The following is a 9,380-nucleotide window of genomic DNA, read 5'->3' on the forward strand; positions in this document are numbered from 1 at the left end:
ACAGTTATGTATAGGGTATGATGTCGATGTTTGGAAGAGAGGAACGCGGTGTTGTGACAAGGATCCCTGGGAACTTTGATCAGGGGGAAAGAATATGGAAGTAAAAATCCGAAGGAGGAGAGCCGAACCGAGGCCTGAAAAGTTTTCGGTTGTTTTGTTTTGGGGATTGTTTTATCTTCATCTTTATATCTTCATCTTCACAGTTTTGTTCTTCAACTTCTTTTTCCATTTTCATTTGTATCCTTCCCTCGATTTTTCAATAATCGGGAGGAGTATAAAAAGTCAAGAGTTGATATTGAGAATGAAGCCCTAACACTCCCATTTCAAGCCTGACGCGCAAGCAGAACTAAGAAGTCGACGCGCTCGCTCTCGCCCTAGTTGCACTAATTTGCTGATGGTAAGACCCAATAGGTTGAAACCCCCTTGAAGGAGAACCGTTAGCGTTTTCAAAAAAAAAAAAAAATAAATAAATAAAAATAAATAAAAATAAAACCCACACCCCTCCAAACCAAAAACGAAAAAAGGGCATAAAACAATCTTACCTCGCAAGATCAAATTCCTCCTCTTCATCCTCAGGTCCGCCACTAACAGGACTGCTACCACTATTAACCACACCATCATGCGCCCCAACCTTCCTCGACCCCAGCGCCCTCGACGACCCAGCCCCGCTACCCGGTTTACTCGGACTTCCTAAATTCGCCGGCGGCGGACTACTACTAGGCATGACGTTCATCCCACCAACCCTGCTTCGCACACTGCTATCTCTGCCACCAGCACTAAACATTCCTCCATTATTCAACGGGCTCATATCCGGTACGCGTCCCGGTGTACTCCCAATATCTGCAAACTTCCAGAATTGCGCCGGCGAGCTCAACGGCATGAACTTGGATGGTATCTGTGCCGTGCTGGGCGGTGCGAGACGGGGTTGCTGTCTGCGTGGCGCGGGCGTGATCATCGATGTTGCATCATCGAAGAAAGAGGAGGAGAGAACGGGTGGGGAGCCAGAGACGTTATCGGATAGTCCGTATGTGTGGGAAGGATTGTTTGTGCGTGAACGGTTGGGGAGTGGCGAGTGTTGATCCGCGAAGTCTGTGCGGGTGTTGGTGTTGGTGGTTGTGTTCAGGTTATTATGGCCGTTGGTCATGCTATACCGGCTAACTCGTGAGCCGCGTTCGGGTGTATACGCCTCCACGGGAGCGACGGAGAAGGATGTGAAGCCTGGTGAAGCCATTTGGGGGGACTTGTTGCTTGCTGTAAAAGAGCTTTCAAAACCCTTATCGTAGCTTTTTGGTTGGCCGTTGGCAGTATTCTTGTTACTATTATTAGTGTTGGTCTCCTTGCCAACGGGCGATGAAGGGGTAGAGGACTGGTTAGTGGCGCCACCACCCTTGCGGGCCTGTTTGTTCCAGTATTCCTGGCGGAATTCAGGAGCAATTTGCCATTTCATGCCCTTGCCCGGTTCGTCGGTGCGGCGGGGAACTTTTTGGAATGCCTTGTTTAAGGAGAGGTTGTGGCGGATGGAGTTCTACAGATACACAATAGCAGGGGAGATCAGTCACTAACCGATGACAAGATTGGCATCACGACGCAGGCTTGTGGGAAAGGGGGGTTTTCTACGAACCTGCCAGCCGGAGCTTGTATGACGATAAAAGGCATATTTCTCTGTAATATACGCGTAGATATTACTTAGTGTCAACTTCTCCTCCTTCGTTGAGAAAATAGCCTGCGCAATCATCGTCGCATAGCTATATGGCGGTTTCAGATCCTTGGCTGAATCGTCACTATAATCAATTTTCTCCGTGCTTTCCATCATCATTCCGCGGTTATACAACGGAGACTGCTTAGCAGCGGGTGCATCAGCGGTATTTGGTGACCTTGGACGCGCTTGAGGGGTAGTTTGGCGATTTCTATCATGTTGATACGATGTAGCTGTGGCGGCAGCGGGCTCCTCACCGTTCACGGCACTTGGAATGCGTTGTCCCTGTTCGTAATGAGACGTCCGACCAGCAGCCCGGTTGCTGCGGGCAGAACGCTCAGGGTGCGCATGGTGCGATTCATCCCAGTCTCCAACTTCATCCCCAGCAGCCAGGCGCTGACATCTATCCACGAAGAAAGGGTGGATAACTGCCTGATCATCCGGGGTTACGAACATCATTTGCGTTCCTGCGATCTCGATGACATCACCACATGTGATCCGCGCGATGCCTCCTCGCTTTATAATGTGCGTATTTAATCGAATGCCATTGCGGCCGTTGACGCGGATATGCCAGCCACTCGGTTCCTCGCTGTTGTAGAGGATCTCAGCGTGGAGTCTCGAGACGAACTTGCTTGGACCTAGATCGATGTGGACTTCTGGCATTGCCTGTGCCGCAACGGCGACAGGGCTGGACTGGGCATCGATTCTCTGATCGCGGTCTGGGGGCCGTCCGATGTTAATGTGCAGGCCCTTCATGTAGTAAGTCCAGTCGCGGCCCGCAATCTTTGCATAAGCCTTCACGCTTTCCGGGTTTTCGCGTTCGTTTTTAATATTAGAATACTCGTCCATGACCGCGACAGGGTCTTCGGAGACATCCAGACACGCTATCACGGCATCCACCAGATCCTTGTTTGTTGCGATATCATTTTCGAGACCAGAGTCGTCAGCTTCGCTGGCCGAAACGGGTTCCGGTTCTGGAGTCTTTTCAACAGGCAGGACGAGCGCACGGGTGTGGTCAATCTACATAAGAAAGAAAGGCAAATCAACGACACATCCAGGCCAGAGAACGCTAGCGACTGTAGAAAATGAGGAAAATATACCTTGCGCTTCTTGGTAGTTCGACGGGAAGGGGAGGAATCCAACAGGTCAGTTTCGGGTGTCTCTTGCAATCTGGCATCCTTGCGCCGGATACGGCGCTTACTTGATGGCGGCATATTCCACTTCGAAGTTCGATGTTCAGATAGTTGCGTTATTATTTCCGCTTCCCATTGAACTCCGTATCGTAAAACACAGAGTAGATCGAAATCAGAAGCGCGCCACACTTATCCACGCGATTTGCCTAGATCTAGAACGGCACGGAAAAAGTTGGTGGACGGTGTTCCAAAAAAAACGACCTTCCGAATTGTAAGAGGTGTATCGTAAACGGAAGTGCAGCGAAATTCGTAAATAAAGAACACGAGAGGCGGGGGTGGGATTTTGTTTCGTGTATTTTTGCTATCGGTTCAGAGGGCGAAAAAGTTAAACAGAGAAAAACGATTATGGAGAAGAGGGAGAATGTGAAGAGGGAGAATGTGATGGAAGCAACCATAGGAATGATGAAAACGAAATTTTGTTTTTTTTACCCTTTCCCTTTTCCCTTTTCCCTTGCGCCTCCGTTCCCAGGAAGTTTGTGGAGTTGCCACACCAATTTGCAATTGTGGCAGAGTTTAAACGCAAAAATTTCGGCAATCCGAATGGAGAAACCTTGGTTCAGAGTGTAAATAGAGAACCAAGGCAGAGGACGGTCGCGACTTTTGCTTATTAAAGGGTTTCCCACAGCTTGTTGATAGCGGTACCTTTGTGTTGCGACAGAGTTAGATGCCCAGTATTGTTTTTGTTGGTGGATGCAACTTTTGATGGTTAGTGTCAGAATGACGCGCCGCTCTGCGGTTGTCAGCAATAATACAAAAGCTTTTTTTAGCTTAACTTATCGATACGCCCGCTCGCATGGGCTTTTAGGAGCAGCCCACCTGTAAGTAGTAGTAGTAGTAGTTGTATGTATGTATGTATGTATATCTCTTTTCTTTTCTCTTCTTGGTCTCTTCTCGAGTTAACCCTTTCTTCTTCCTTTTTGCTTCGTGAAAGAGAGCAAAAAGAAAGACAGAAAAGACGCGATCAAATTGAAAACTGTGGTTATATTATACTGATGTTTGGCGACTTTTAACTCTTCGTGTGCCTTTTCCCTTGATGCAATGCTTTATTTTTAGTTTTGGGCCTTTCTCTTCCAGCTTTGAGTTGCAGGTGTTTAACGTCTGGCAAAGTGTGGTGTCTCGCGCATCCAGCTAACTATGGGTTCTGCAGTTAACTCTTGCAGCTCCCGTGATTGATGATTTTGGCTTTTAAGCTTGACGACGATGACGTTTTGTTTTCCCCTTCCGCTTCCGTGAAGAGAGAGGTGTGGGTGGTTGTATTATTTTGTTGTTTAGTTGTTTAGTTGTTTCGCAGTTTGCAAGCAACGGATCTGTTTCCTTTCTCTCCCTATTATTGGATTGATTGGTCGATCTGGTTGCAAGAGCACGGAGGTTTGTCGATGAAGTCTGGTCGAACCGCATTTGCCGTGCCGTCGGGGGTGGCAACGCAGGCACGCAAGGCTCTGGGTGGGGGTTCTTGGAAAAGATGCCAGTCGACAGCGGACCAACGGCAGGTACCAGGTCAATGCGATGAAAGGGATGGGAGGGTAGATGACACTCTGCTGGAGAATAGAAGAACGGCAACGCCGACGGTTGTCAAAAGGAATGAAGAGAAGTGAAGCTGGCAGGTGAAGAGGATATAATGTAAGAAAGCAGACGAAGTGTAGACGACCTCGAGATGCTTTTCGCTCTGCTCTGCTATGCCCTACTCCGTTATAGACTATTCCCGTCCAGCTTCAGGCTCCTTGTTCAGCACTTAACGATTACTTTGTTGCTCTACTCTGCTTCATCCAACTCTTGTTCTTCCTCGGTTCTCAGTTCCTCTGCCTTCTGTCAAACCCCGGACATGCCTAATCGGGCAACGCGTGGAGTCAACTTTGTGTTGGTACCGTTCCACGTTTCGGAACGTTCCGTGGCTGAGTTTTTGCTGGGTAAGATCAATACAGCCAATCCTGGGCGAGCAAAGTTACCGGATAATATATTCTCCGTATTCAGATACATGAGCTATTCAAACAAGGCATTCGCAGGAATAAAAATAAAATGGTAACCTTGTGAAATCTCAATTCTCATTTCATAATAAGGAAGAAAAAGAATCAAATAAAATACCCGATACAATACGTGCATTCCCTCAATTTCCATGGACGTTTGTTTTTCAGAGCGAATATAGATATAAAATAAGTCATCACGCGTTAACGAAACGAGGACGTCATGTCAAGAAAATGAGAAACTGAAAAAGGGGCACTTGGAGAAAGTGTACATCTGGCAGATGAATCAAAACGAAAAAAAAGGAAAAAGAAAACGAAAGAAAAAAAAGAAAAGAAAACATAATTAAGGAGGTGAGTGGTACATTCATAACAAAGATGAGATTGAAAAAACAACAAAATATAACTGATAACAACATGGTAGTGATATAGAAGATGGGGGAAATGAATCTAATCAAAGCAAAGCAAAGAGGAGCAATTACTCAGAAATCATGTAAAACACCCAGACCCAGTCAAGGAACAAGAACGGGATCCCATCACGCTCACCAGGGGAAAGTCATAACGGTGAAGTAAGATATCAAGCGAAGGAAAAAGGGGAGATGGGGGTAAAAGTGGGGTTTGAGAAAACCCTAACAAAGCCCAGACGAATGGTCTACACCGACACTTCCACATCCACCATCTCCCTTAAAACTCCATTTTCAAAACCGGATACAAACTCCCCCCACCACCCTCACCACCCTCACCACGCTGCTCCCCCTTTGCCTCCACCATCCCTTTACCCACCACCTCTGCCTCCGCCTCCGCCTCCGCTTCCCCCTCCGCTTCCCCCTCCGAATTTCCAATCTCAATCCCTTCCATCCGCTCACTGACACTAACACCAACATCCCCTGCATCCCCTGCATCCCCCATCTGATGTTGTTGCTCATCCCGTTTCTGCTGCTGCTGCTGTTGCTGCAGCTGGACATCGCTACCACTGTTGTTGGTATCCTCCTCGTAGTCTCCCCGACTCAACCTCTCATAGATATACAGCCGCAATTTCTCCAGCAGACGCACGTTGGCGACCCATTGCTCGACCGTATGACTTGGGACTTCTGGTGGTGCTGTTTTAGTTGCCATGGTAGTGGTTGCGTTGGCAGAGGAGAGGGCACGGGAAACTTCCTCCACATCAGCAGTAGGGGACGATGACGAACCATTGCGCTCCTCACCAGCACCAGCACCAGCGCCAGCACCAGCACCAGCCTCACCACCACTGCCACTGCTACCACTCTGCTTCTCAGACCCCGCCTGCAACGCTGGATCAATAACACTAGCCGAAAATGACATGGACGGGGACGCCGTCTTAGTGTCATTCCCACCAACCTCCGCAAATGACATAGACGGTGAGCCCTGTGACGACGGCGGTGGTGACGACGCCACAATCCCCGGTCTAGACCTCTGCAGCATGCCGCCCGCATACCTCCTCCCGCCCTCGCTATCGAAGACACTGCTAAGTGTCGACGGTGCGGCAGCGCCCGAGACGCCGTGGTATGTGTTTGTCGAGCTTCCGTCCTGCGCGCTCGTGGCGGGGAGGGTGGGGTACATGCCCGCGCTGGAGTTAGGGTGGTTATGGTTATGGTTATGGGTGTGGGTGTAATGGTGGGAGGGCGGGATGTTGTGGTGGGTTGAGGAGACGGAGACGGGAGAGCGGCCGGAAGTATATGACTGAGCGCTGGAGGGAGGGGTCAGGGCTGGCGTGGTGCTGTGTGGGGAGCGGGCGGCGCTGGAGGTGGGGATCATGGGTGCTGATGTCGTTGTTGTCGTGGCTGTTGCGTGGGTGGATGGGATGTTTGTGGCTGCTGATGGCGGGGAACTGGTGGCGGTATGACTGGCATTGGCATTGGCGTTTGCGTTATTGCTGCTGTGGGAGGTACGATAACTCATCCCGCCATGCTGGACGTAGTGAGCGCCCGGTTGCGCAACACCGGCCGCAGCAACGTGGTCATCACTCTCGTAGACGGTCGACTGCATCTGCTCCAGGAACTGGTCAATGTTCATCAAGTCAGCCTTGGTGCGCAGGTTGCCCATCGGTGGCAGGTGGTAGGACTGCATGGGGCTGGCGGGTTGGTAGCCACCACCCCCGCTATGGCCGCCACCGTGGCCGACGGAGACCATAGCCGGCATGGGTTGTGTCTGGTACTCAGGGACGGCGACAGCAGCGCCGTTGACAAGGGGTAGTGGCAGACCGTGCAGGTTTAAGAGACGCTGTCCAACAACCGCGTAGGAGGTGGGGTCGAACTGACGGCGTTTCAAGTCTCCGAAAAACTCATTCAGGGCATCGTAGCCGCGCTTTTTGGACTCGTAGGAGGCTTGGTGAGAGTCGCTGCCTACGGCGTAGTAGACATTCCCGTATGAGGGGTTGGAGGGGTGTTGTTGGTGGGGGGTTTGATAGTATTGTGGTGCTCCGTGCGGGTAACCTTGGCCGTGAACGTGTCCTAGGGAGCCTTCGAAATAGTGGGCTGCCATTGGGAACTTAGATTAGTACGGGTAAAACACATATAAATGGGATAGGCTACAGCTTTAGAAAATGCTAGACTTACATTTCCCATCAGCACCAACACCAACCCCAAACATTCCATTGGGTGGCCTGGTTCCAGGTCCAGGCTCCGGAGACCTCACGAGGACCGAGTCATCTGCATGAGTCTTGACATGCTTCTTCAAGTCCTGCGGGCGTTTGAAAGCCTTCCCGCAGAAGTCACACTTGTGAGGCTTGAGGGGCACATGGACGCGGATATGCGATGTAATGTGGTCACGTTTGACGGTGGTTGTCCGGCAATTTGCCCATCCACAGGTCAGATTTAGGTTATTGGTGCTCTTGCGCCCTACGTGGCGTTCGCAGACATGTTCCTATTTTGTTCTTTGGTTAGTTATAAGGTATGGATATGACGAGGAAAATGAGCGAGCATCAGGCACATTATTGAAATTTCTCATAAACGCACAACGTCACCTGGGCAGATTGAATGTAAACAATTGAAAAACCCAGGCAACTCAACGTCAACACAGCGGATGTAGCATTCATATGAAAACCAAAATAATGGTAAAAATAAAAATAAAAACCGCTGAATAGATTTGCACAGAGCTTGTGTGTATCACGTGCATCAAAATCCCCGGTTGGGCTGGGCAGCCAAGAGATGGACAAGACAGGATAAGACAAGCCTCAAGAGACAAGAAAGAGTCAACTCACATATAGAGCTTCAGCAGTGGGCAACCTTTCTTGGCAACCCTGCCACTGACACACCAAGTTCTCCGTGACACCTAGGGCTGCGCCATTGCTCCCATTCTGTGGCAGAGGCACTGGAGCGATGACAGATGCCGCTGCGGCGGCAGCAGCTGCAGCTGCAGCCTGCTGGACGGCTGCGGGAGAGCTCAGCGGTGGATGGAAGGGCTGGACGGGGGAATGCTGGACATGCGCTGGAGATTGGTGCTGTAGAGATGGAGACCGTTGCGGGCCCTGCTGGGACTGCTGAGGCTGTGGCTGGTGCTGTTGCTGATGCAGTGGTGATTGTTGGGATGGCTGTTGAGGGGATTGTTGCTGTTGCGTCGTCTGCTGAGCCTGTTGTTGTTGCTGTTGCTGCTGCTGCTGCTGCTGTGGTTGTGGTTGTTGTTGCTGTTGCTGTTGCTGCGGTTGTTGTTGGGCCATAGGGGCGGAAGTGTCTGGGTTTTCGCGGGAAGACATGGTCTGCCAAGAAATTTTTTTCTTGTCGCCAAAAGCAAAAGTCTTGGGAGCGGAAAAAAGGGAAACGACAAAACGCGCAAAAGCTTGTGTTTGACAGGCTTGGAGATATGTCGACAAGCGAAGAATAAAAGGGGGTCGAGGATGGATATTTGGGGGGAATTAACGCGAGTCGGAAAAAAATGGATTTTTTACGAGGGAAAGTGACGGAATAATTTTTTTTTTTTTTTTTTTTTTTTTTTCAGTTTATATTTTCAACCCTCAACAAGAGAAAATAACATTCGAGTCCAGGCGGGGGAATGTGCTCGACAGAATGATTAAAAATGACAGAAAAGAACACTCTATACAGAAAAGGCTTGATGGGGAGGGAGATATTGACGAGAAGGACGGGATTGTCGGGCGTAGCGAACTCCGTTTCCTGCGGCTTTCAAGGCACTGCAAATGGAAATATGGCGGGCAGGTTGTACGACAAAGAGAGAATGATTACAAAGTTAAAGTTTGGGAGTGAGAGGAAGCTGGAGGAGGGTGATGGGTGAGGGTAATAAAGATAATATATTTTGATGGATGATTGCGACCGATGAGAAGGACGGGCGCAGGAACGCAGACTCCGAACTGTACTCGTCTCGATGTTGTGAGTGATGTGATGCGATGCGAGTGATATAACAAAGTCAGAGTTTCCGAAAAGGCGAACCGGGGGAGTTGTATGTTGGGATGATATAAAGTATATGGTAGATAAATATATATGGTAGATATGAGGAAAGACGGGAGATTCCAAACGGAGGAGCAGGGGCAGTAATAGGAGGAGTGAGAGGACGGAGGAAGGA

At 49.8% G+C, this 9,380-nt stretch overlaps 2 protein-coding genes across 2 annotated transcripts; both read right to left on the bottom strand.

The window, feature by feature from the left end:
- Positions 1 to 538: 538 nt before the first annotated feature.
- On the bottom strand, positions 539 to 2,910 carry PAAG_07203 (forkhead box protein C2; the record flags this gene model as incomplete). The annotated part of the gene is made up of 3 exons (XM_015846162.1): positions 539 to 1,525; positions 1,622 to 2,716; positions 2,797 to 2,910. 3 exons carry the CDS (start codon positions 2,908 to 2,910, stop codon positions 539 to 541), a joined length of 2,196 nt encoding a protein of 731 aa, XP_015700597.1.
- A 2,621-nt stretch (positions 2,911 to 5,531) lies between these two features.
- Positions 5,532 to 8,559, bottom strand: PAAG_07204 (pH-response transcription factor pacC/RIM101; the record flags this gene model as incomplete). The annotated part of the gene is made up of 3 exons (XM_015846163.1): positions 5,532 to 7,342; positions 7,424 to 7,730; positions 8,068 to 8,559. The coding sequence occupies 3 exons, from the start codon at positions 8,557 to 8,559 to the stop codon at positions 5,532 to 5,534; spliced, it is 2,610 nt and encodes an 869-aa protein (XP_015700598.1).
- Between the last annotated feature and the right edge of the window lie 821 nt (positions 8,560 to 9,380).

This window comes from Paracoccidioides lutzii (genome assembly GCF_000150705.2).
Source record: "Paracoccidioides lutzii Pb01 unplaced genomic scaffold supercont2.22, whole genome shotgun sequence".
Lineage (NCBI taxonomy): Eukaryota > Fungi > Ascomycota > Eurotiomycetes > Onygenales > Ajellomycetaceae > Paracoccidioides > Paracoccidioides lutzii.